At 46.2% G+C, this 23,953-nt stretch overlaps 1 protein-coding gene across 1 annotated transcript in view; it reads right to left on the bottom strand.

The window, feature by feature from the left end:
- Positions 1-23,953, bottom strand: part of CDK15 (cyclin dependent kinase 15) — a 59,576-nt gene that overhangs the window by 4,368 nt on the left and 31,255 nt on the right. The window contains 2 exon segments of the mRNA XM_081841176.1: positions 9,699-9,838; positions 15,700-15,748. Of these exon segments, the coding sequence (XP_081697302.1) occupies positions 9,699-9,838; positions 15,700-15,748 (189 nt within the window).

The following is a 23,953-nucleotide window of genomic DNA, read 5'->3' as shown; positions in this document are numbered from 1 at the left end:
TAACCTGAGGTACCACTTTAGCTAATGGGGCCTCCTGCTGCCGCTGCGTGATTTCTGTTCTCATCCTGAAGCAAAGTTCTTAACCCGAGGTACTATTTCTGGGTAAGCGGAGTCTGTAACCTGAAGCGTCTGTAACCTGAAACATCTGTAAACCTGCGACTGTATCACTGTACACAAAATGTTAAACACAATCTACAGGTATTCCTGTAGCTCAGTGGTCCCCAGTTAGCTAAGTACTGTGGACCCCCTGATTTTCAAAAGCCAAGCTATGGAACCCCTACATTATTATTGTTGTTGTTATTATTATTATTATTATTATTATTATTATTATTAAAGATTATGTTGATTTACAAAAGTGTGTGCAATGTCTCTCGTATTTTTCCCCCCATGTAACATTTTTACAAATCAGTTTCATTTGTTGAGACATTAGGAAGAAAAGGGGGATAGAGGTGGCGGAGGGAAGATGGGTGGGGATGGGGTCGGGTGGTGATGTTTCTATTATGCTTATTGTATGTAGGGTTTGGTGTCAGTGTTGCTCGTGCTGTTCACTTGTGTTCCTTTGGTGGTGAGAGAGGTTGGGGTTGGCCTAGGGTGTGGTTATTCATTTGTGATTGCCTGTGGTGGTCTTTGTTTTCATGTGTGAGTGGGGTGGGTGGGTGTTTTGGATCAGCTTAGCCATATTGATTTGTATGATGTTGGTGGATTTTTGTCGTTGTCTTGTTGGGCTGTGTATGTGATAAAGGGGAGCCATACGGGGTGAAAGTGTCTTCTTCTATTTGTCCCTGTGTCAGCTTAAGTTTATTGGTTAATTTTTCTAGTAGGGCTGTTTCCCATACTATTTGGTACCATTGGTCCATGCTTACTCCTGACAGGTCTCTCGGACACCCGGTTCCCCAGATTACGAGTCTACCACTCTTAACCACTACACCACACTGGCTCTCCAGGGAATACTGCTCCCCACCCGTGACATAGTGAGTCTTCTGTCCTGACTACCAATGACATGAAGCAGGGATGACAGCACTCAGTGGTCGGTGACCAGGATCCACACAGTGGTGTTAACAACAATACATTTGGAATGCTCGCCGCAGAAAGGCCAATCTGCATTGGAAGTGGAAAATTAGGTGGGGGTGGCGCTGTGGGTTAAACCACAGAGCCTAGGACTGGCCGATCAGAAGGTCGGCGGTTTGAATCCCCGCGACAGGGTGAGCTTCCGTTGCTCGGTCCCTGCTCCTGCCAACCTAGCAGTTCGAAAGCACGTCAAAGTGCAAGTAGATAAATAGGTACCACTCTGGCGGGAAGGTAAACGGTGTTTCCGTGCACTGCTCTGGTTCGCCAGAAGTGGCTTAGTCATGCTGGCCACAAGACTTGGAAGCTGTACGCCGGCTCCCTTGGCCAATAAAACGAGATGAGCTCCGCAACCCCAGAGTCGGCCACGACTGGACCTAATGGTCAGGGGTCCCTTTACCCTTTACCTTTTACCAACCACAGCTCCAAAATCATTAAAGCGGTGGCAGGGATGGGAGTGTGGATCTCATGAATGAAATTCAAAGCACTTTTCTGCAAGTTAACGCTGCAATCGCCCCAAAGAGTAAGAAGATTCTTAAGTATGCAATATCAACAGCTCTAGCTCACAGCCACAATTTACTGTTTTCCCCGGTCTTTACTTAAGGAAATCTCACATCAAAGTCAGCTACTCTGGTGAACAGACTACTTGGGGTCAGCTTAAATTCTGACAGGGAGTGGAATTAATTACGGTTCGAAGAACTATTCAAGAAGGGATAGAAGGGACCCTTGTTATCACTAAACTATTGTGCACCAGCCCCAATATGGTCTGGCAATACGAGACTGGACTTACCAAATGGAAGTAATTTTCCCCCGGGGTTCATATATTTCCATTAATATGTATGGGAAAGTGCAGCAACCTTGCCTAATAGACCTGGGTTGCACATCATGCTAAACCATGGTGTACTGAGCTATCGCTTATGAAATGCTAAACCACGATGTATTATTATGTATGTATTATTATTTATTGAATTTATGTACCACCCTATACCCAGCGGTCTCAGGGCGGTTCACAGAAAAGATCAACATAAAAACCACAATATATATATATAATCAAAATCAAAACAACAACCCAACAACGTGGCTAAACCATGGTGTATTAAACTATTGTTTATTAAACTGTGGCTTAGCGTTATGTGTGAAGCCTGCCCAGCAGTTTAACTATAGTTTGCTTGCTGCCAAAAAAACCTCAATTTGTAGCTATGGTTTACTGTTGGTTTACAAACCTTGGTTTTCTTTAACTGCCTTTGGTTCCAACTCTATGTGCCCAGCAGTGCGCATGCGGCCCAATGTGTTTTGTATCTGTACCGTTGGATGTGTACTTTGCTTAGCAGCTGTTAGAATTTAGCCTTCAGTGGGCCAATCTATATATGGAAGTCATTTTTCCACAAACGTAGTTACTTTAATAATTTTTAACCTGCCTCTTCAGCCAACAAGGGCTCCCCGAGTGGCTTACAGGCAGACTGGAATTTATGGGTGAAAAGCGTGGTGGTTGGTATTTTTGAGGGTGATTTGTGGGCTATGTAGATTAAACAGCTAGACACATGCAGTAAACTTCAGTATGGACAAGCCACCATCCCTGGAGATGCCAAAACCTTAAGAGATGTCCTGTGCCATCTTTATACAAGTATACTCAGAAGTAAGCCCCACCATAATTGAGTTTGGGCTTACTCTGTGTATAGGATTGCAGCCCCAGTGGTTCTCTGAACACCAGATACAAGTTGCATGCTGAGTGCCTACTGCTTTTATTAGTCTCAGATTATGGTAATAGTACAGTTGTACCTCGGAAGTCGAATGGAATCCGTTCCGGAAGTCTGTTCAGCTTCCAAAACATTTGGAAACCAAAGCACGGCTTCTGATTGGCTGCAGGAAGCTCCTGCAGCCAATCGGAACCTGCGGAACCTGCATTGGGTGTTTGGGTTCCAAAGAACATTCGCAAACTGGAACACTCACTTCTGAGTTTGTGGTGTTCAGGAGCCAAAACGTTCGACTCGCAAGGCGTTTGACTTCCGAGGTACGACTGTATTGCAATTAGTAGCAGACTCTTGACTGAATTCTACGATTGTGGGCTATTTGTTGAAGTCAACTTTTTCCAATCATTTTTAATTTGTTGGACTTATTGATTGTCAGATGAATTTTACTTTTTTACAGGAATATATATATGCATCTCTCGCCACGTTTAGGCCATAGCTACTCAAAGCAGTAGTCGCGATCAGAAAGTCGGCGGTTCAAATCTCCGCGACGGGGTGAGCTCCTGATGCTCGGTCCCTGCTCTTGCCAACCTAGCAGTTCGAAAGCACATCAAAGTGCAAGTAGATAAATAGGTACCACTCTGGCGGGAAGGTAAATGGTGTTTCCATGCGCTGCTCTGGTTCACCAGAAGTGGCTTAGTCATGCTGGCCACATGACCCGGAAGCTGTACGCCGGCTCCCTCGGCCAATAAAGCGAGATGAGCGCTGCAACCCCAGAGTCGGTCACGACTGGACCTAATGGTCAGGGGTCCCTTTACCTTTACTCGAAGCAGTGGCCAAGGAGAGGTCATGAGATTCTCCCTCGCAGCAGCCATAATCGCTTGGGACAAGCACCTGCTCACCCTCCTCCCCGAGCTCAGTAGCAGCGGCACTGGCAGGGGAAATCGGGACATTTCAGGATCAAATCAGAAGCTGGGATGGCTTTTGTAATTCCAGGACTGTCCCTGGAAAATCAGGAGACTTGGAACGTATGCATTTGTAGCTCCACCTGCTTCTGCCATTGTCCCTGCCCAACAAGAAGCTTGGCCAGAGGAGAATGTGGCCCTTCTGTTTGAAAAAGGTTTCCCACCCGTGTTACAAGGGGACAAGAAGCCCCCCCACCATTCCTGCAAACTTCCCACCTCCTTTTTGCTGAACCAAAGCAAAGCAGCCTCCTTTGCCGGCAGCTCACAATCCGACGCAGTTAACATCTGATCCTTTGCATTCTTTTCAATAATCGTTAAAATCTTGTTGTCATCATCAAAACTCTTTTTTCAAATAAAAAAGTGATCTTTGCATCGTTCATTTATCTCCCTCCCACCCACCTAGTCACCCCCTGGCGATTTACAGGAAAGAGTGGTCCCTGCTATAACAATTTCATAACAATGTCCGGGGGGGGGGGGAGATCTCTCTCGTATCCTCTCAGATGAAGATAACAAGCTGATTCTTTTACCCACTGCCACTTCAAATTTGTACTTGAGCATACGAAAGCTAATCACCAGCATCCCCTAGACTAGGCTACAGCCAGAACACAATCTTGTATGCACTCAGAATGCTAAATTTTATATAATTCAATTAAATTAGCTGCAGTGACCCTGGAACCCAAATGTCTTGCTTGATTGTGAAAGTACAGGCAAGCTGTTTGTCGGGAATTCTTTGTTTTGTTTTTTTGAAATCATGTTGTTGGGTGATATCCAATGTTAGCTATATTCTGAGTAGACCCACAGAAATCGATCGGCTTCAGTAACTTCACCCCATTTATTTTATTGGTTATGGCTAGCATTAGTAAAGGTAAAGGGACCCCTGATCATTAGGTCCAGTCGTGGCCAACTCTGGGGTTGCAGCGCTCATCTCGCTTTATTGGCCGAGGGAGCCAGCGTACAGCTTCCGGGTCATGTGGCCAGCATGACTAAGCCACTTCTGGAGAGCCAGAGCAGTGCACGGAAACGCCGTTTACCTTCCCACCGGAGCGGTCCCTATTTATCTACTTGCACTTTGACATGCTTTCGAACTGCTAGGTTGGCAGGAGCAGGGACCGAGCAACAGCTCACCCCGTCGTGGGGATTCAAACCGCCGACCTTCTGATCAGCAAGTCCTAGGCTCTGTGGTTTAACTCACAGCGCCACCCGCGTCCCCATGACTAGCATTGGGTACCACCTATTATCATCATTGCAATCGTAGCGAATTCACTGGAGAATACGAGCTTGCTGGGTCGTAAACTGCAACGATTTCTGCCTGAAAGACTCTGGTTGGTTTCCCAACACGTTGGGTTGCCATGATGACATCATGGACTTGCCCCCAACCCACCAAGGCCCCACGGGCTGCAATTGGAGTGAAATATCAGCCATTGTAAGAAACATTCCAAAATACCAACCCAGGGGACTGGGAAATGCATTCCTCATATGGAAATGATCCAACTCCTCTCCAGGAGTGACATGTTGTGTTCGCCAATCTGTTGCCTTCCTCCTTCCCTCCCCACCTTTTCCCTTCCTGCGTTTCTGTCTCTTTGCTCTCTCTCCCCCCCCCACCTCTCCCCTCCACACACACACACACACACACACACATTCTCTCTCTCTCCTTCTTTTCCTGTCTTTTGGCAGGGGCACTTTCATCTCCTCCCTCGGGGATTTGAGATGTCACTGCAGGAAGTGCTTGTCTGCCTCTCAGGCAGCGGCAGAGCCCTGTGGCTTTGACAAACCTCATTTAATTGGGAGGAAGCCAGGAGGGTTTGAAAGAACTGAAACATCCACGAAACTCCTTTTATCAGGCATAATTTAAACTCTGCATGGAAAAAAAACCTATATGTATAAAGAAAAGTCAACTCCCCCCCCCACCCTGCTGAGAGCCCTCCCCTCCTCCTCCTCCTCCTCCCCGGCCTCCCCATCCCCCGGCAAAGGCAGGCTCCTACGAGATTCCATCTTTTCAATTTTCTAAAAGTGTCAAAGTAGATTTGTGCGGCTGGTTGGGTAGAAAAGGGATGCAGTTCTCTCCCTTGCTCTACACACACACACACAGAGAGAGAGAGAGAGAGAGAGAGAGAGAGAGAAGGCGGGGGAGTCCCCTCGCACATGTGGACCTTGTTCTGTGCATGCAACAACTTAGTTTAATTCCGCCCATGAATCTCATGGTCTTTGGCGGCGTCTGCCCAGCCTGCGACATGCCTCCAAAGTCAAAATCATTTATTTCCCACCCGCTAACCCACCCACAACCCGGGCCCGATAACAAGACGGGAAAGCCTGTCAAGAGTTGTTTTCATACGCAAAGAATATTGCGTCCCCGTCTGTGAGGTCCAGCTTTAATTCGCTCTGAGGTATTTCTACTGCTGTCAGTTATCACGTTAACGGAGTCAGAGGAGTCCTAGGCTCCCTTGGTGGTCCTGATCGTGGCCTTGAGACGGATCCCTTCCGAGGTGGCCAAGACTGGAGTGATGGTAGCGAAAATAGGGGCCTGCCAGACATAAGAGGACCTCATCCAGAGTTCCATGGTGACTGGATTTCGTGAAGACTTCCATTCAGACAAGCGATTTGGCCATCACTTACGTGAATTTGAGGGACAGAGAGGCCCACCCCAAGAAGTGGAGACGAGGTGGTCCAGTCCCACCTTTCCCCCCCTGACCCCAGAGAATTCAATGAGGGAGATAGCAGAGGTCCAAACCGTGGGCCTCTTGGGAGGGATGGAGACCTTCAGACGAGAGATTTCCTCATGAGCCAGAGGACTATGGACCAAACAGAGACGGCGATAAAAACGATAAAAGTGAAATTCTAGGAGTCAATTGTAGGAGTCAAATTTCAGACTAAGGACTGGAAATTCAAAAACTTGTCGCCTTCCGCTGGGGAGGGGGCCCCGGAGGGCCGCCGAAAATAATGAATAGAGTTGGGGCGATAACACAACCCTGATTAACACCTGATCCCAATGTGAATGGTTCACTTTGAGAGCGATCAATCTGTGATTGTTGGTGTCATATTATCATAAAAGGTAAAGGTAAAGGGACCCCTGACCATTAGGTCCAGTCGTGACCGACTCTGGGGTTGTGGCGCTCATCTCGCTTTATTGGCCGAGGGAGCCGGCATACAGCTTCCGGGTCATGTGGCCAGCATGACTAAGCTGCTTCTGGTGAACCAGAGCAGCGCACGGAAACGCCGTTTACCTTCCCGCCGGAGTGGTACCTATTTATCTACTTGTACTTTGACGGGCTTTCGAACTGCTAGGCTGGCAGGAGCAGGGACCGAGCAACGGGAGCTCACCCCGTCGTGGGGATTCAAACCACCGACCTTCTGATCGGCAAGTCCTAGGCTCTGTGGTTTAACCCACAGTGCCACCCGCGTCCCTTCATATTATCATAGGAACATGCAAGCCCACTCACCACAACAAGGTGAGTGAGGCTGCTGCGACAGCCCACACCAGCAATCGGAGTCCTCCACCAAGGTGCCCATGGGAGCCTGTGTGTTTCGCCCAGCAGCCCAGAGCAGCAGAGGCATGTGCCAGGGAGCGCATGGATAGGCAAGTGGGCTCCTAGATACTCTGAGCCGGAGTGGAAAGGAGTGGGTTTTCGTGCCCCTTCTCCTGGGCCTTTCGTCCTTGGCAGAGGCCAATCTGAGCAACCCCTAGGATAAGGTTAGCAGACATCCCCGTTCCCTGGGGACAGTCCCCGGATTTACAAATCAGTCCCCATACAAACTCCGTTGAAGTTGAAAAGTGTCCCTGGATTCGTTGAAAAAAATCTGGTAACATTATAGGTGTGTCCCTGAATGGAGGATGGCTTTAAACATGAATTCAGTGTCTGCAAAAGCCTTAGAAAGTAGACATCTTCCTGACAAGAAAGCTTCTCAGAAAGCTCTGAGGGCCTTCTGGCGGTTCCCTCGCTGCGAGAAGCCAAGTTACAGGGAACTGGGCAGAGGGCCTTCTCGGTAGTGGCGCTCGCCCTGTGGAACACCCTCCCACCAGATGTCAAAGAGAAGAACAACCACCAGACTTTTAGAAGACCTCTGAAGTCAGCCCTGTTTAGGGAAGCTTTTAATGTTCAATGTACAGTGGTACCTCGGGTTAAGTACTTAATTCGTTCCGGAGGTCCGTTCTTAACCTGAAACTGTTCTTAACCTGAAGCACCACTTTAGCTAATGGGGCCTCCAGCTGCTGCTGCGCCACCAGAGCACGATTCCTGTTCTCATCCTGAAGCAAAGTTCTTAACCTGAAGCACTATTTCTGGGTTAGTGGAGTCTGTAACCTGAAGCGTATGTAACCTGAAGCGTATGTAACCCGAGGTACCACTGTATTACAGCATTTTAATATTTTGTTGGAAGCCACAGAGAGTGGCTGGGGAAGCCCAGCCAGATGGGCGGGGTATAAATAATTAAATTATTATTATTATTATTATTATTATTATTATTATTATTATTATTATGCCATGCGCAAGAAAGACTTTTTTTTAGCCCTGGATACTTTCTGGTGCCTTCCCCAGCTTGGTGCCCTCCAACTGAACTGAACTCCAACTTCCATCAACCCCAGCCAACATTGTCAGTGGTCATGGATGCTAGGAGTTGTAGTCAGTGTTTTTTTTTTTCATCTGGAGTGAAGGTAGGCGCCATTGTAGGCCAACGTCCCCCCCCTACCCCGCTTCTTGCCTTTATGAACTTCTGAGAAGTCCCAAATGAACATTTCAAGTCAAAACGGAAGCTGGCCAGCATGTGCGAGTCTACACTTTTTTTAAGATTAATGACTCCACCTAGCTCCTACCCATGCTGTCTAGGTTTGTCATTGCTTCTTGGGAGAAAAGCAATGACAAACCTAGACAGCATCTTAAAAAGTAGAGACATCACCTTGCCAACAAAGGTCCGTATAGTAAAAGCTATGATTTTCCCAGTAGTGATGTATGGAAGTGAGAGCTGGACCATAAAGAAGGCTGATTGCCAAAGAATTGATGCTTTTGAATTATGGTGCTGGAGGAGACTCTTGAGAGTCCCATGGACTGCAAAAAGATCAAACCTATCCATTCTTAAGGAAATCAGCCCTGAGTGCTCACTGGAAGAACAGATCCTGAAGCTGAGGCTCCAAGACTTTGGCCACCTTATGAGAAGAGAAGACTCCCCGGAAAAGACCCTGATGTTGGGAAAGATGGAGGGCACAAGGAGAAGGGGACGACAGAGGACGAGATGGTTGGACAGTGTTCTCGAAGCTACCAGCATGAGTTTGACCAAACTGCGGGAGGAAGTGGAAGACAGGAGTGCCTGGCGTGCTCTGGTCCATGGGGTCACGAAGAGACGGACACGACTAAACGACTAAACAACAACAACAATGCAGGACAGAGAAGAACATGCGTCTGCTCTCTGTGAGAGACAGAGAACAATAGGGAACAAAAGAAACAGGAAACCAGTAACTTCAACATCTGTCTCCCGTCTCCAGTGAGACTTCCAACAGTCTGGAATGTCAACAGAGTCTTGTGACTCCAAAAACAACAACAACATGACTCCACCTAGCTCCTAGCCATGACTGGTCAAGCCACAGGGCAGGGCCAATTCTTATTTCCTTTTCCTCAGTCCATCTCCCATGTAGTGGCGCGAGCTTTAAGCTTTCCAGTCAGGTCTCTACTGCTGTATGCGCGAGGGCCCTTATGAGCTGCCCTAGCCATCTGCCTGAATCTAGGAGAATGAGTGTGGTAGGGCGCATTTATTTGACCAGTACCAAAACCAGGGGCAACCCCCAAACCAGCTAGGGAGAGAGTTTGCTGTAGTTTTTCGCACTTCCGTGGGTGGTGATGATGGCTGTTGTCAAACTGGCACCGAGCGACTTACTGTAACAACGTTATGGTGAATTCCGGCACCTATTTTTCTTGCGAGAAAAGCACTGGTTGTAGTTCAACAACATCTGAAGGGCACCTTCTTGAGGCAGTTAGAATATAGAATGACATACCATCAGAAAGCTGGTGCAGCTGAGAAGGTAAAGAGTTGAAAAAAGGATGGAGACATGCTTTCTGTGCTGAGATCCTGTCCCGTGGACAAAGTTTTAGCATTCTCGTTGCCAAGTCTTCAGCTTCAGATTCTCTGCCCAGCCTAAAAAAAAAAAAAAAAGAGAGAGAAATAACCAACACCAAAACAAGACCTTGAGCCATAGGTTTAGCCACAGGACTCTGCCAACCTGGTGCCCACCAGATGTTTTTGCACTACAACTTCCAACAGCCCCAGACATCATGACTGTGTCAGCTTGGGCTGAGGAAAGCTGTAGTTCAAGGTATCAGCTTGAGGAAGGCTATCACAGGGGGATCTTTCACGAGCGAACTGGCCAAAGCAGGGCAAAGGTGAAAGGTAAAGGTAAAGGGACCCCTGACCATTAGGTCCAGTCATGGCCAACTCTGGGGTTGCGGTGCTCATTTCACTTTATTGGCTGAGGGAGCCAGCGTACAGCTTCCAGGTCATGTGGTCAGCATGACTAAGCCGCTTCTGGCGAACCAGAGCAGCGCACAGAAACACCGCTTAACTTCCCGTTGGAGTGGTACTATTTATCTACTTGCACTTTGATGTGCTTTCAAACTGCTAGGTTGGCAGGAGCTGGGACAGAGCAACAGGAGCTCACACCATCACAGGGATTTGAACTGCCGACCTTCTGATCAGCAAGTCCTAGGCTCTGTGGTTTAACCCACAGCGCCGCCCATGTCCCTTTGGGCGAAGGTATAGACAGAGAAATTTGTGTGTTAACAACTCAGGCACAGAATTATGCCAGTTAAAGGTATATAAATGGGTAAATACATTTTGCATCTCCTCCAAATTTATTCCAAGTTAGGGACCTAACTGCTGGAGAATGCTTTAGACTCGTTTCCAGAGAAAGCTCCCCCCCCCCCAAAGCCATCCATTGTGAAGCAAAATCACTACTTTGCAAGCAAAGGATTTAAATGCATGGGAAGGACCAATAGCAGACTAATGCAGTGCATATTGCTTTTGTTACCATTAAATTTTGGCTTGAAATTGCAATGGTCATTTTTGGGTCCAGTCCAACATTGTCCCCACTCACCCCAAACCTAAGAATAAATGTATACATTGGATTGAACAGCCAGGATTCTTTCCAAGCTGCACACAATTCTTTTAATAAATTTCTGGTTATGAAATGAAGACCCAGACCAAAAAAGTATAATGTTCTGCTAGGAATAGACTATACTGAGTACTCTGAAGGTAAAGATCAATGAGGGTAGTGATAGTTATCCAATCTCTCCTTAATAATTGGGTGACAAACAGCTTGTTTTGGTTTGAGTCAAATGCTGAACTTAGGAAATTGATTACATCATTGGGGGGAATGATGAGGTAGGAAAGGCACAATAACTTGGGAGTAGGGGAGTTGAGGGACACGGGTGGCACTGTGGGTTAAACCGCAGAGTCTAGGACTTGCCGATCAGAAGGTCGGCGGTTCGAATCCCCGCGACGGGGTGAGAAGTTTGAAAGCACATCAAAGTGCAAGTAGATAAATAGGTACCACTCTGGCGAGAAGGTAAACAACATTTCTGTGTGCTGCTCTGGTTCGCCAGAAGTGGCTTAGTCATGCTGGCACATGACCCGGAAGCTGTACGCCGGCTCCCTCGGCCAATAAAACGAGATGAGCGCCATAACCCCAGAGTTGTCCGCGACTGGACCTAATGGTCAGGGGTCCCTTTACCTTTACCTTTAGGGGAGTTGAATGATGGTTGAATAGGAGGTGGCAGACTTAATACTTGGTACCCCAAGTAAAATCTCTACACCAAAGTGAGGACACATACTAGTAAGGGTTTGTAGATAGAGACAACCACTTATATTAAATCAGTTGATGCCCTTTAACTGAAAAGGATATTTCTGAAACAGCTGCCTTGCTCCTTGCAATGAGAGGGCCAGTCCTGGCCAACGCACAAGTACATGCAACTCCAAATAATCCTGCAAGAGAGTGGAGGCATTTATTTGTCTACCAAAGCTGAGCCAAAGCCTCCCTGGGGAGGCTTATAAGGGAGCAAAGTCACCCTGGGTTGGATTTTTTGGCACGGGGAAGAGTGGAGGGACAAACCTGTGAAATTGGTGACATGTTCCATTAACTTTGCCAGAAAAGTTAAGCATGGAAACTTTGTTGTGTCATTATGGCATTCGAAGGGGAGTGGGGTGTTTTTAACCGCCCCGTTAATCACTTCATCATACGCGAAGAATGTTCTTCAGATGCTCCATAGATCTGACATCAGAACGTTTTATTATATAAGCGCTCTGACTTCCTAGCTGAAACACTGTTGAGCCACTGCCATTCCTTGTGGACAGACCAATGGTCTGATGTAAATCACTTTCATGTCACAAAGTTGTGCGGTTCCCCTCTCTACTCCCCACAGATATGTCTGGGCGGGCGGGGGACACTTCAATGCCAAGTGGCTGACTCCTGGGAAACATGACAGTTTGGAGTGTAGGAAGCAAAACAGAAGACAAAAACGCCGCCAAGCAAACAAAAACAGTGCCCTGAGTTTTATACCATTTAATTTGCTTGCTTATTCAGAGCGTCGGGTGGCCTGTTAGAGCTCCAGCTGCTGTGCCTCTCCTCACACCCTCCCCAGCCGGGCATTTCCCTTCCAGATGACATCACGCCGCTGGGATCTACTCACTTTCATTCTCAGCCTGGAGCCCCAACCAAAACATACCCATAAAACGAACTGGGCTCGGAGCGTGAATATCTCATGTCAGCTGCCAACGCCTTTTGAGGAGAGGGGAGGTAGCGGGGGGGGGGGCGAAAAGAAGCGGGAGCCATTTACACGCACAGAACTGAGGGCCAAATTCTACCAGAACTGCAACGGAGTGCAGATAGGAATGCCTTATTAAACCTCTCACAGATAACCCACATCAAGGCATTCCATTGTACGTTTCCGACGCTTGAGTGCCAGGAAAAGGAATTTAGCCACTGACAAAGTTGTTTTCCTAGAAAACTTATTTAGCAGATATGCTGTCTGCTTTCCTCTTTGTCGGGGACTAAGCTGGGGTAAGTATGGGGTTATAAGATACTGTCTTAAATCGTTGTAGAAGGGACAGCTCAGTAAAATGTGCTCTGTGGATTCTACCTCACCCAACGCACAATGGCATAATCTCTGGTCATATGGGACTCCTCCATATCTTCCCTTCAGAACCGCCGAGTCAAGAACATTCAGCCTAGCCGCGGTAAATAGTCTGCGGTATTCCACGTAGTGGATATACGCCAGGTAGCGAGCTGGAGCAGCTCGGTACATCTGCTCCCCCAGAAACAGCCCTGGTTTCACACGGGCTATGTCCTCCTGTCTCGCAATATTCCTTAATCTTTGGGCGATCACCGCCTTTGCGTGGCTATACGTCATGGACTCTATATAAAGGGAGGACAACCCGCACTTCTGCACTTCCTCTACTATCTCCCCTTCCCATGGAGAGGAATGCCTTATTACTGAGGTTCCATCTGCCCTATACAGTGGTACCTCAGGTTACATACGCTACAGGTTACATACGCTTCAGGTTACAGACTCCGCTAACCCAGAAATAGTGCTTCAGGTTAAGAACTTTGCTTCAGGATGAGAACAGTAATCGTGCTCTGGCGGCGTGGCAGCAGCGGGAGGCCCCCTTAGTTAAAGTGGTGCTTCAGGTTAAGAACAGTTTCAGGTTAAGTACGGACCTCCGGAACGAATTAAGTACTTAACCCGAGGAAGCACTATACATTGAAAGCAGCATCATGCAGCACTACGATTCCCAGAGTCTGCGGGGAAGAGGTATTGACTGTTAAACCACTCTGAGAATTGTGGAATGCTCTCCCCAGGGCTGGGGCATTTGGACGCCTTTTGGCACCAGGCAAAAAAAAAATGTTCCTCTTAAACCAGGCCTTTGGTTGATTGACATCCAATGCCCTTTTAAAATGTGTTAGGAGGGAGGGTTATTGGGTTGTTTCCATTTTTATTTAATGTATTTTGTGTTTTTATCTTGTGAACCACCCTGAGATCTGTGGGTATAGGATGATGTACAAATTTTAACAACAACAACAATGCCACTTTTTAGTTCTCTGTGGGCAATGCTTTGCCCCACCTGCCCTGGGAATACATCTCAGTTTGGGATCTCTCTCTCTCTTTTAAATAATTTTTTATTGGAATTTTATTTACAACATAACATAACCCCCCCATACACAAAACCCCCCTTATTAAACGTGAACATAACATACAATAAGCATAACATACAACAATACAAACAACCAAATAAAAGACTTCCTTTATCCTGTATCTGGCCTCCTTATTTACTTCTTATAAACTGTTTCCTTTTTGAATAATAAGATTTTTTCTAACTATAACTTAAATATCCACAAAGTCTCCTGCAGACATTATTCGAAACTGGTCCAGGTATGTATTTTAGGGCACTGTTTTGTGAAGTATTCTCTGCATTTTCTCCATGTTTTTTGAAACTCTTGTCTAGTGTGATCTCTAACTGCCTCTGTTAATCTAGCCAGTTCAACATACTCTAACAGTTTGTCTTGCCATTCCTTTTTGGTTGGCAGTTTCTTTTTTTCCAGTTTTTAGCAATTAGGATCCTTGCCACTCCTGTGGCATAGAGGGATATTTTCTGATCTTCTCATGAACCGGGTGCCTTCTCCACTTCAAATGCTTTTATGCGTGTCTACATACTTGCGCATGCGTATGGGACGCGGGTGGCGCTGTGGGTTAAACCACAGAGCCTAGGACTTGCCGATCAGAAGGTCGGCAGTTCGAATCCCTGCAGTGGGGTGAGCTCCCGTTGCTCGGCCCCTGCTCCTGCCAACCTAGCAGTTTGAAAGCATGCCAGTGCAAGTAGATAAATAGGTACTGCTCCGGCGGGAAGGTAAACGGCGTTTCCGGGCGCTGCTCTGGTTCGCCAGAAGCGGCTTAGTCATGCTGGCCACATGACCCGGAAGCTGTACGCCGGCTCCCTCAGCCAATAAAGCGAGATGAGCGCTGCAACCCCAGAGTCGGTCACAACTGGACCTAATGGTCAGGGGTCCCTTTACCTTTTTTATTGTCAACACTAATATATATCTATCTCTATCTCTATCTCTATCTCTATCTCTATCTCTATCTCTATCTCTATCTCTATCTCTATCTCTATCTCTATCTCTATCTCTATCTCTATCTCTATCTATATCTTGCTGAGCCTGCACTAAAGATACCAGAAACCTGGGACCTTCTCAAATGCAGTTATCCCTACTTCAGAGTAGGCATGGAGGGGCCTTAGGCTTTCATTCGGAGCTCAGGAAGAACGCAGCTCATCACAGGGACCCCGTCTGATAGCAGTTATCACAGAATTGTAGAGTTGGAAGGGAACTTGAGGGTCATCCCAACCCATCTGCAATGCAGTAATTGCTGACCCCAACCCCTCAAGATGTGTGCACCGTATTTTTCGCTCTATAAGACGCACCAGACCACAAGACGCACCTAGTTTTTGGAGGAGGAAATCAAGGAAAAAAATATATTTTGAATCCCAGAAGCCAGAACAGCAAGAGGGATCGCTGCGCAGTGAAAGCAGCAATCCCTCTTGCTGTTCTGGCTTCTGGGATAGCTGCGCAGCCTGCATTCGCTCCATAAGACGCACACACATTTCCCCTTACTTTTTAGGAGGGAAAAAGTGAGTCTTATAGAGCAAAAAATACGGTATTTATTAAGCAATGGGCAAGCTGGTAAATATTTCAGCCTGGGCTTTTACAGAGTGAATACCATAAGCTCAGAGAACTCTTGCTTCATACTGATGACTTGTCGTGAAATGGTTCACTTGCGGCTGCTTAGGTAGTTCATGCAAATAGCCCAATAATGATGCCTTTTTCTGCTGCTACCATAGACTACTTTGGAGTTGCCTTATTCTGACTCCAAGTCTGGAGTTAAAAGCTTGCATATAAAAACAAACAGACCCTAAGGGAAAGCATGATAACGCTGTCATAGGTAGTTTACCTGTCACAGATCATTCCGAGCCTCCGAGGGTTGCTGGCGAAGAACCTCTCTGGAAAGTTAATATGCAATCACCAGATTAAACAAAACCCAAGGAAACAGTCCAAGCCATGCACTTAGCTTTCCAAATCCTGCTATAAAATCTGTTGGTGGTGTATTTATAAAGCTACATTGCTTCTATAAAGCGTGAGTACTGGTATAAAGCGATTCTGTAGAGCTCTTTACCCATTTGCTAGAGAATATAGGCACCAACGCTTGAATTTTCTTTTTTTCTTTTTTTAAGAAGACACATTCTGCAACCAGGACTCCCAAATTCTGCAACTGAAACAGGTTATGTGGGTACAAGTGACTGGGTTGGGATTGCCAAAATAGTGGAAGGCAGACACGGAGGAACCATGAAAACCAGCTGATATGTATGTGCGACCATCTGTTTTCTCACATGACCTGCTACAACTATACAGGGAGGCACAAAATCCGCAATCTGTCACTGCCTTACAGTGTCTCATTGAAGAGATACAACTTTTCCTAGATCAAAATAGGCAGGAGTCTTAAGCCCTCTTTTTTTCTTGGCCATTGCTCTTTCCTCTCTTCTGAATAACTGGAGTCTCAACCACCCCCTCATCCTTTTGGCACTGCTCCTATGGACTAGATACCCCACTCAGAGATTTTAAAAATACTTCACAGGGTTGTTGAGCTCCCTGGGAGAAAAATATGGCATATAAATGAACAATAAGTAAATAATCAGTAATAAAATACAGTGGTACCTCGGGTTACATATGCTTCAGGTTACATACACTTCAGGTTACAGACTCTGCTAATCCAGAAATAGTGCTTCAGGTTAAGAACTTTGCTTCAGGATGAGAACAGAAATCGTGCTCCGGCGGCACGGCAGCAGCAGGAGGCCCCATTAGCTAAAGTGGTGCTTCAGGTTAAGAACAGTTTCAGGTTAAGTACGGACCTCCGGAACGAATTAAATACTTAACCTGAGGTACCACTGTACAGTAATATTAAGTGTTTTTGTATACCAGTTAGAAATTTAAAAATCTTAAGTGGTTTAGAAATTCTGATCAGGAGATGTCATGTTATCCTGGGCTAGACATTACCCTTGCCATCGGTTATCAACATCTTTGCGGTGAGTTTCATACACACTCAGACACGCTCACACACGGCGCTCTATTACAACTCCAAGTGTCAATCAAGGGTATCATGGTGAATTTCCCTGTCAGCAATTCACATCAATGGCAGTTGCCGAGATAGAGGGGAGAATTCACAGCGTGTAACAACACTTAGGCAGGCTTTAAAGACTTTCCTAGACAATTTGAAAAGGATTCTTTTTCCTAAACTACACTTGCGCTAACCTCAACCCAGGACCAACGGAAAACATTCCACTTCTGTATTATGCTACTGTGGAAAACCTTGCTGATAATGTTTGCTCTCCACCGGTCCAGTCAGTGAGGGCAAACACTGGGGAGAAGGTGGAAAGCCTTCAAAAAACTTCTCCACCCCACCCCAAGGCCCACAAAAATAGCCTTTGGGTGAAGGGTGGCATAGGAATTTCATGAGTAAATAAGTAAATAAATAAATAGTCTCCTTGCCTTTGTCAGTATTTACAATATATAGGTAAAAGGTAAAGGACTCCTGGACGGCTAAGTCCAGCCAAAGGCGACTATGGGGTTGTGGCGCTCATCTCGCTTTCAGGCTGAAGGAGCCGGTGTTTGTCCACAGACAGCTTTCTGGGTCATGTGGCCAGCATGACTAAACCACTTCTGGCATAACAGGACATTGTTACTGAAACCAGAGCGCACAGAAACGCCATTTACCTTCCCGCCACAGCAGTACCTATTTATCTACTTGCACTGGTGTGATTTCAAACTGCTAGGTTGGCAGAAGTTGGGACAGAGTGATGGGAGTTCGCCCCATGGCAGGGATTCAAACCACTGAGCTTCTGATGGGCAAGATCAAGAGGCTCAGTGGTTTAGACCCCAGCACTACCCTTCACTTTTTACAATTTATAAATAATTGCAATAAATAAACTGTTGGTTTCCCTCCCAAAGCCTATCTGCGTGTTTCTGCACTCCATTCAAGCCAAGGCTGGCCCAAGACATTTTGCCACCTGAGGCCCCCCTCTCCACATACTGAAGCCAGCTGGACTGGCAACTGAATTGTCCTTCTGTCTTGGCAACGCTGGCGTCCTCCACTTCACCTGAAGGCATCAGGCTAACTTAGGGAGCACACACCAAGCTACATGGCACACATATCTCTCTGTCCTCTGACATCTCACAAATCCCAGCATCCACAGCCTCACTTTACCTAATAGGACAGTGGCCTTGATTCATATTTTCACCACTCTGGATTCTTGCTAAAAAATTTTTTTTAGGAAAAAGCCTAAGAGAGATGTTAATAATTGTCACCATGCCCATGCCTTTATATAATTTCAGTGCCAATAAACATGTTGATTTGCAGTATACGAACATGTGTATATGAGGGGAGGAGGGAAGGAGGAATAGGAGAAAACTGGTGCTTTGATTACAATGACAACAAGATTCCCTTGGAGCTCTCTAATGTAATTGAAGTAGCTCTTTCATAACCACCAGATTGCAAGACGCTGTGACTACTGATTAGAGATAAGTGATAAAAATAATAATTCCCAGACTGGGTGGATGACTTAAAGCTGTAAGTTGAAAATTACTGATATGAAAGCACATCACACCTCTGGCATTTGTAAATATTCGCTGGAATGGGGCGGAGGTGTGCCGATAGCTCCATCTGTATGTGTCAAGCATGGATCTTCAACGGGTAAGGTTCATTACTGACAATTCCTGACCTAGGATTAAAAGAAGAGTCGTGTAAGGTCGCTGAGCATCACAGTGCTCAGGGAGATGTAGATTTCTATATAATCCTGCCAATTATTCAGGAAATACCGTATTTTTCGCTCCATAGGGCGCACCGGACCATAGGGTGCACCTAGTTTTTTGGAGGGAAATAAAGGGGAAAAAATTATTCCCCCCCAGCCCCAAAGAGCAAAGAAGCCAAGACAGCGAGCGGGATCCATCCCACTGGCTGTCTTGGCTTCCTCTTTAGCCATGCGCAACCTCTCCAGCTGGGAGAGGCTGCGCGCGGCTTCGTTTTTAGCCACGGGGCTGCGGTGGGGGAAGCCCGAGCTTCCCCCGACCCCAGCCCCCAGAACAGGCAGCTATCCGCAAGCCTTCCGAGCGCAGCTTCAGCGAAAGCCTGCATTCGCTCCATAGGACGCACACACATTTCCCCTTCATTTTTGTTGGGGGAAAAGTGCGTCCTATAGAGCAAAAAATACGGTAGTTGTTGCATGTTAGGCGCAGGTGTCTGGTAGGGTGTTTGGTCTGATGGACATTTGGTGGCATGGGCTCCTATCCCCTTTTGCATTTGGGAACCTTGAAAAGAAACCCCTCTGCATTTCCAGCTCTCTTGCATGTTACTTGCCCTTCTTTCCTGTGGGGCAGGGTCTGTGTAGGCATAGCATAGCGTAGCAGAGGCAGGGACCCTGAACTTAATCTTGAGGGACTTGGTGCAATATGCAAGTGCTGTTGAGCCAATTGGGAGCAGTGACCATAGTGCTTTTAAACAAAATGTACATGTAAATAGCCATTTGCCAAGAAACCCCAACATGGTCAGATTTGACTTCAAAAGAGGAAACATCTCAAAAATTAGGGGATTAGTTAAAAAGGAAATTGAAAGGTAAAGTCAGGAAGGTCAAATCCTTCCAAAATATGTGAGAACAATATTAGAAGCTCAAGTGGAATGTATAAATGCAGATCAGGAAAGGTGCCACAAGGGTCAAGAGCAGTGATGGCCAAACTTGGCCCTCCAGCTGTTTTGAGACTGCAACTCCCATCATCCCTAGCTAACAGGACCAAGTGGTCAGGGATGATGGGAATTGTGGTCCCAAAACAGCTGGAGGGCCAAGTTTGGCCACCACTGGTCAAGAGGATGCCAGCGTGGTTAGCTAGCAGAGTCAAAGAAACTATCAGAGGCAAGAAGTCTTCCTTTGAAAAATTAAAAAGACAAAAAAGAACAGGAATTTTGGCAAAAGATGTGCAAGCAGACAGAAAGGCATGCTAAAAATATATATTGAGGAATACATTGCTAAAAGCATTAAGATCAACAACAAGAAACTCTTAAAAAAATTAGTAGCAGGGAGGCAGTTGGGTCCTGGATGACGAGAGAGTCAAAGGTATGCTAAGGCTTGTTCTCATATATACTTGGTTACTTTTATCTTTAACAATACATTCCCCCCAAGTTTCTCATTAAGGAAACTCCCCCCGAACCCCTTTTAAGAATAGGTGTTGCTTTGTTTATTTTCTAGTCCTTGGCCATGGAAATTGAGCTTAAGGACAAGTCCCATATTTTTTAGCAATTTCACATTTGAGTTGTTTGAGAACTCTCAGGTGGATACCATATGAACCTGGTGATTTGTCAGTTTTTATTTTGTCTATTAGGCCTAGAACTTCGTCTCTCCTCACTACTATCTTCCTAGGTTTCTCAAACTCCCTTCCTGCAAGAGTTAGTTCAGACACTGAGATCTGCCCTATATCATCCATTGTGAAGACAGATGTAAAGAATTTGTTTAGATTCTCTACAGTCTCCTTATGCTCCTTTGCTAAAGCAAAGTCAGCATGGTTTCTGCGGGCCAGTCCTTTGTCATGATCCTTTAAGAGTTCCTTGAGACTGTCAATCAACATACAGAGGTGATCAGTTTGACATTGTGTACTTGAATGCCTTAAGCACCATTTGGACCCAATGGAATTCAAACAGCCCACCTTTTCTCAGGATTGCAGATGCAAACATTTACAGGCCAGGTGGCAGATCCAAAGTCTTGCAGTAGCATTGGGAGTGATTACCTGGCTATACATCCACAGCCTATCTGTCTGTCACATTTGTAGCCCAACCTTCCGTCAAGGTGAGCCTGCCATTTGTCAAATCTGCAAAGCTGCTGGATGTGAGTTGGGATTGATCTAATTTATGGCATGGATGCATGTTTGAGCAATCACTTGGCTGCTTCGGTGCTGAGTGTCAAACGCTGCATGGCTCTATTAAGTCCACGTATATTGCATGAACTCCCTTAATCAGATCCTGTTTACATAGCACAAACTTGGCTAATTTTTGCCTTAAGAATGACTGTGTAAGGAGATTAGAGTTGGCGTACAATGACTTGCCCCACAATGGGTTTCATGGCTGAGTGGGAAGGGAACTGACCCTGAATTTCCCACATCTGAACTTTGAACTATTTATCTTAAATTACAGAGGCTGAAGGCACTCTCAGTTTGTCTGTGCAAAAGACAACTCTGCCAATAAGAGTTCCTCGAGGCCATGGTGGAGACAGCAAACTCCCTTGTTGATCCACACACACACACAGCAGCTATGATTACTTTTAGATCTAAAAGCTCATATGACAAGGAAGATTTGCCTTCATTTTAGAATTCTGTTTCTTTCAGCCCCGTAGAGATTTATTTTTTAAAGCAATCAACCAAACTGGGAAAGGGAAGAAAAAGCTTTCAAAATATTAAAATACACATTCCAGATCTTGGACGTCATTTATCGAACAAATGCATTCTGTTGTTTGGCAAGACTGCGCTTCTTGTTTCTTGCTTCCATCTGCTGGCAGAAAGTGAAAAAGCAAGAGGCCCTAAAAATAAAATAAAAATAAAGCTCCTGTGCTTTAGAGTAAGGGACAGGGTCTTCCCATTTTCCGAAGGCTGTTTCCAGACACGGTATATATTCAAACCATGCCTGCAAATGGAGATTTTGCAGGCAGTGTTTTGAATGCATATGAAGTCTGCATGTGGACTTCAGAGGCGCACTCTCACAGTGCCCATCAACTGAGCAGCGCTGAGAATAAGCCCTTTGGAAAGATGACAAAAGATGAAGAGGTAAAATCAGTTATGATTAAATGGGCACAAGATGTAGGTCACAACATTATGATGGAAGATTGGGAAAAATTATGGAAAACCGACTTAAAATTTACAGATTGTTCCCTATTGAAGGAGAATTACATGAAGATGATGTACAGATGGTACACAACACCAGTGCAGTTACGGAAAATGTAAAAAACTAGTTCAAATATATGTTGGAAGTGTAAGGAGAAGGAAGGGACATTATATCATGTGGTGGGATTGTAAGGTAATTTAAAAAATTTGGGAAATGATATACAACGAATTGAAGAAAATGTTCCATTTAACATTTGTTTAAAAACCTGAAGCATTTTTATTATTGATTGTAGGGAAAGATCTGCCAAAAAAGCTGAAAAACATCTTCATGCATGCGACAATGGCCGCGAGAGTTTTAATAGCACAAGGATGGAAGACTGAAGAAACCCCAACTAAAGAATCATGGCAAGAAAAATTGATGGACTATGCAGAACTGGCAAAACTGACATACAAACTACGGGAGAAGGATAACTGTGACTTTAAAGATGAATGGGAACCTTTCAAAGTATTTGAAGATGCAACAAAGCGAACTGGACTCCTTGGCTGATGTAATGAATGTATGGGGGTTGCTCGTGCGTAAGTTGCCACCACTGCTGGCTAGGTAGCCTGGTTAAACCTTTCCTGCCTGGACAGCCCTTCACTTCGTGGCTGTTCAGTCGCTAGCAGAATCCGTCAGTGGGCGTTTCTTGAACTTCTTCCAGCACAAAAGCTCTTTGACGCCAAGTCTACGCCTACTTTCCCTGCGCGGAAGTCTTCTGCGCAGGGTGGGTGTGGGCAGAGGAGGACCTGTGCTCTCCCCACTGGTCTCCAGCGAAGAGTCCTGGAGACCCCTCTCCGATTCCCCCAACCGCCCCCCTTTATCCCTGGTGTTACGCTGATTTCCTTCCCCAGCCAATGAGTTCCCTCTCTCCCTGCTTGGCCCTTCTCCGGCATCGCTTGGGAGCCCTGCCTCCACTTCTGGCTCCGATGTCAGTTCCCTGACATCCGATTTTGAATAAACATTCACAAACTTTTTATTGATAATAATCAGCTAAATAGTTTAACTGTGTAACATGCAGAAAACAGCATTTTTAGAGAAATCAAAGACTGGAACTGAGGAAAGCCGGGGGTTGGGGGGGTTGGTTTCTGTGGGGGGAGGGAGGGGAGGGGGAGGAAAAATGGGGGGGAATAAGGATGATATCTTTCTGGATAATATGTTTTGTTTTAATTTTGAATAAAAAGTTATTTAAAAAAAGAGAGAGAATAAGCCGTTTTGAAGACACCACCTGATGTCATAATGACGACAATTGACAAGTGATTGTTGGCTCATGGGTGGCTGATTGAGGTAAAGATCTGGCCCACCAACCAGCTCTAGCTCCCCATCCCTAGGAAGAGGGGACCTGAGGGACTTCCATAGGGAAAGTCTCAGCAGAAGGACCCAGCTCCGAGCTTGGGTGGGAGAGCTCTGATCCAGGGGTTCTTCCTTGTGCTCATCCATCCTCACAGAAGACCATGACATGTCTTGGTTCGTGAGGCGTGAGGCCTACAGGCATGGGAGCAGGGGAAGATGGCGCTAGCTGCAGCCACCCAGCTCAACACAAACACAAATCCACACTTCATTTTGCATCATGCTTTCCAGCCACAGGTTCCACATCTTTGAAGTTCCTTGTCCAAGAGGGTTTTTTGTCCCAGCGCTTTACCTGGGGAAACCTGTGTTTTACCGCTCAATTGGAGCAAATGTCGATCCGCAGAAAACCCAACTGCCATTTGCTCTAATTCAACGATAAAGCATGGGCTTCCCCGAGGGAAGTGCCAAAACAAAACACCTACAATAGGACGCATAGCATTAAAGTTTGGACGTGTGTGTAGAAACACGGGTGAAAAGGAAGTCTGGGTGACCCCTATGTCAGATGTTGACACTGGGCTCGATCATGTTGCATCATTCCCAGGGGTCATTCTGAGGTGGGGAAATAGTGTCCCCTATGGTAATCAGTAGGGACGCAGGTGGCGCTGTGGGTTAAACCGCAGAGCCTAGGACTTGCCGATCAGAAGGTTGGCGGTTTGAATCCCCGCAACGTGGTGAGCTCCCGTTGCTCAGTCCCTCCTCCTGCCAACCTCAGTCCCTCCTCCTGCCATGACTGGACCTAATGGTCAGGGGTCCCTTTACCTTTGCCTATGGTAATCAGTTGAATTCTGAAGAAGAAGAAGAAGAAGAGGAGGAGGAGGAGGAGGAGGTAGGAGGAGGAGGAAGAAGAACTACCACCAGTAAATTCTGCCTTCACACATCTCCTACACCAAAGAAACTGGTGACACTT

This window comes from Podarcis erhardii (assembly GCF_964252035.2).
Source record: "Podarcis erhardii genome assembly, chromosome: 1".
NCBI classification, from domain to species: domain Eukaryota; kingdom Metazoa; phylum Chordata; class Lepidosauria; order Squamata; family Lacertidae; genus Podarcis; species Podarcis erhardii.
This window is presented reverse-complemented; position numbering and strand designations above follow the sequence as displayed.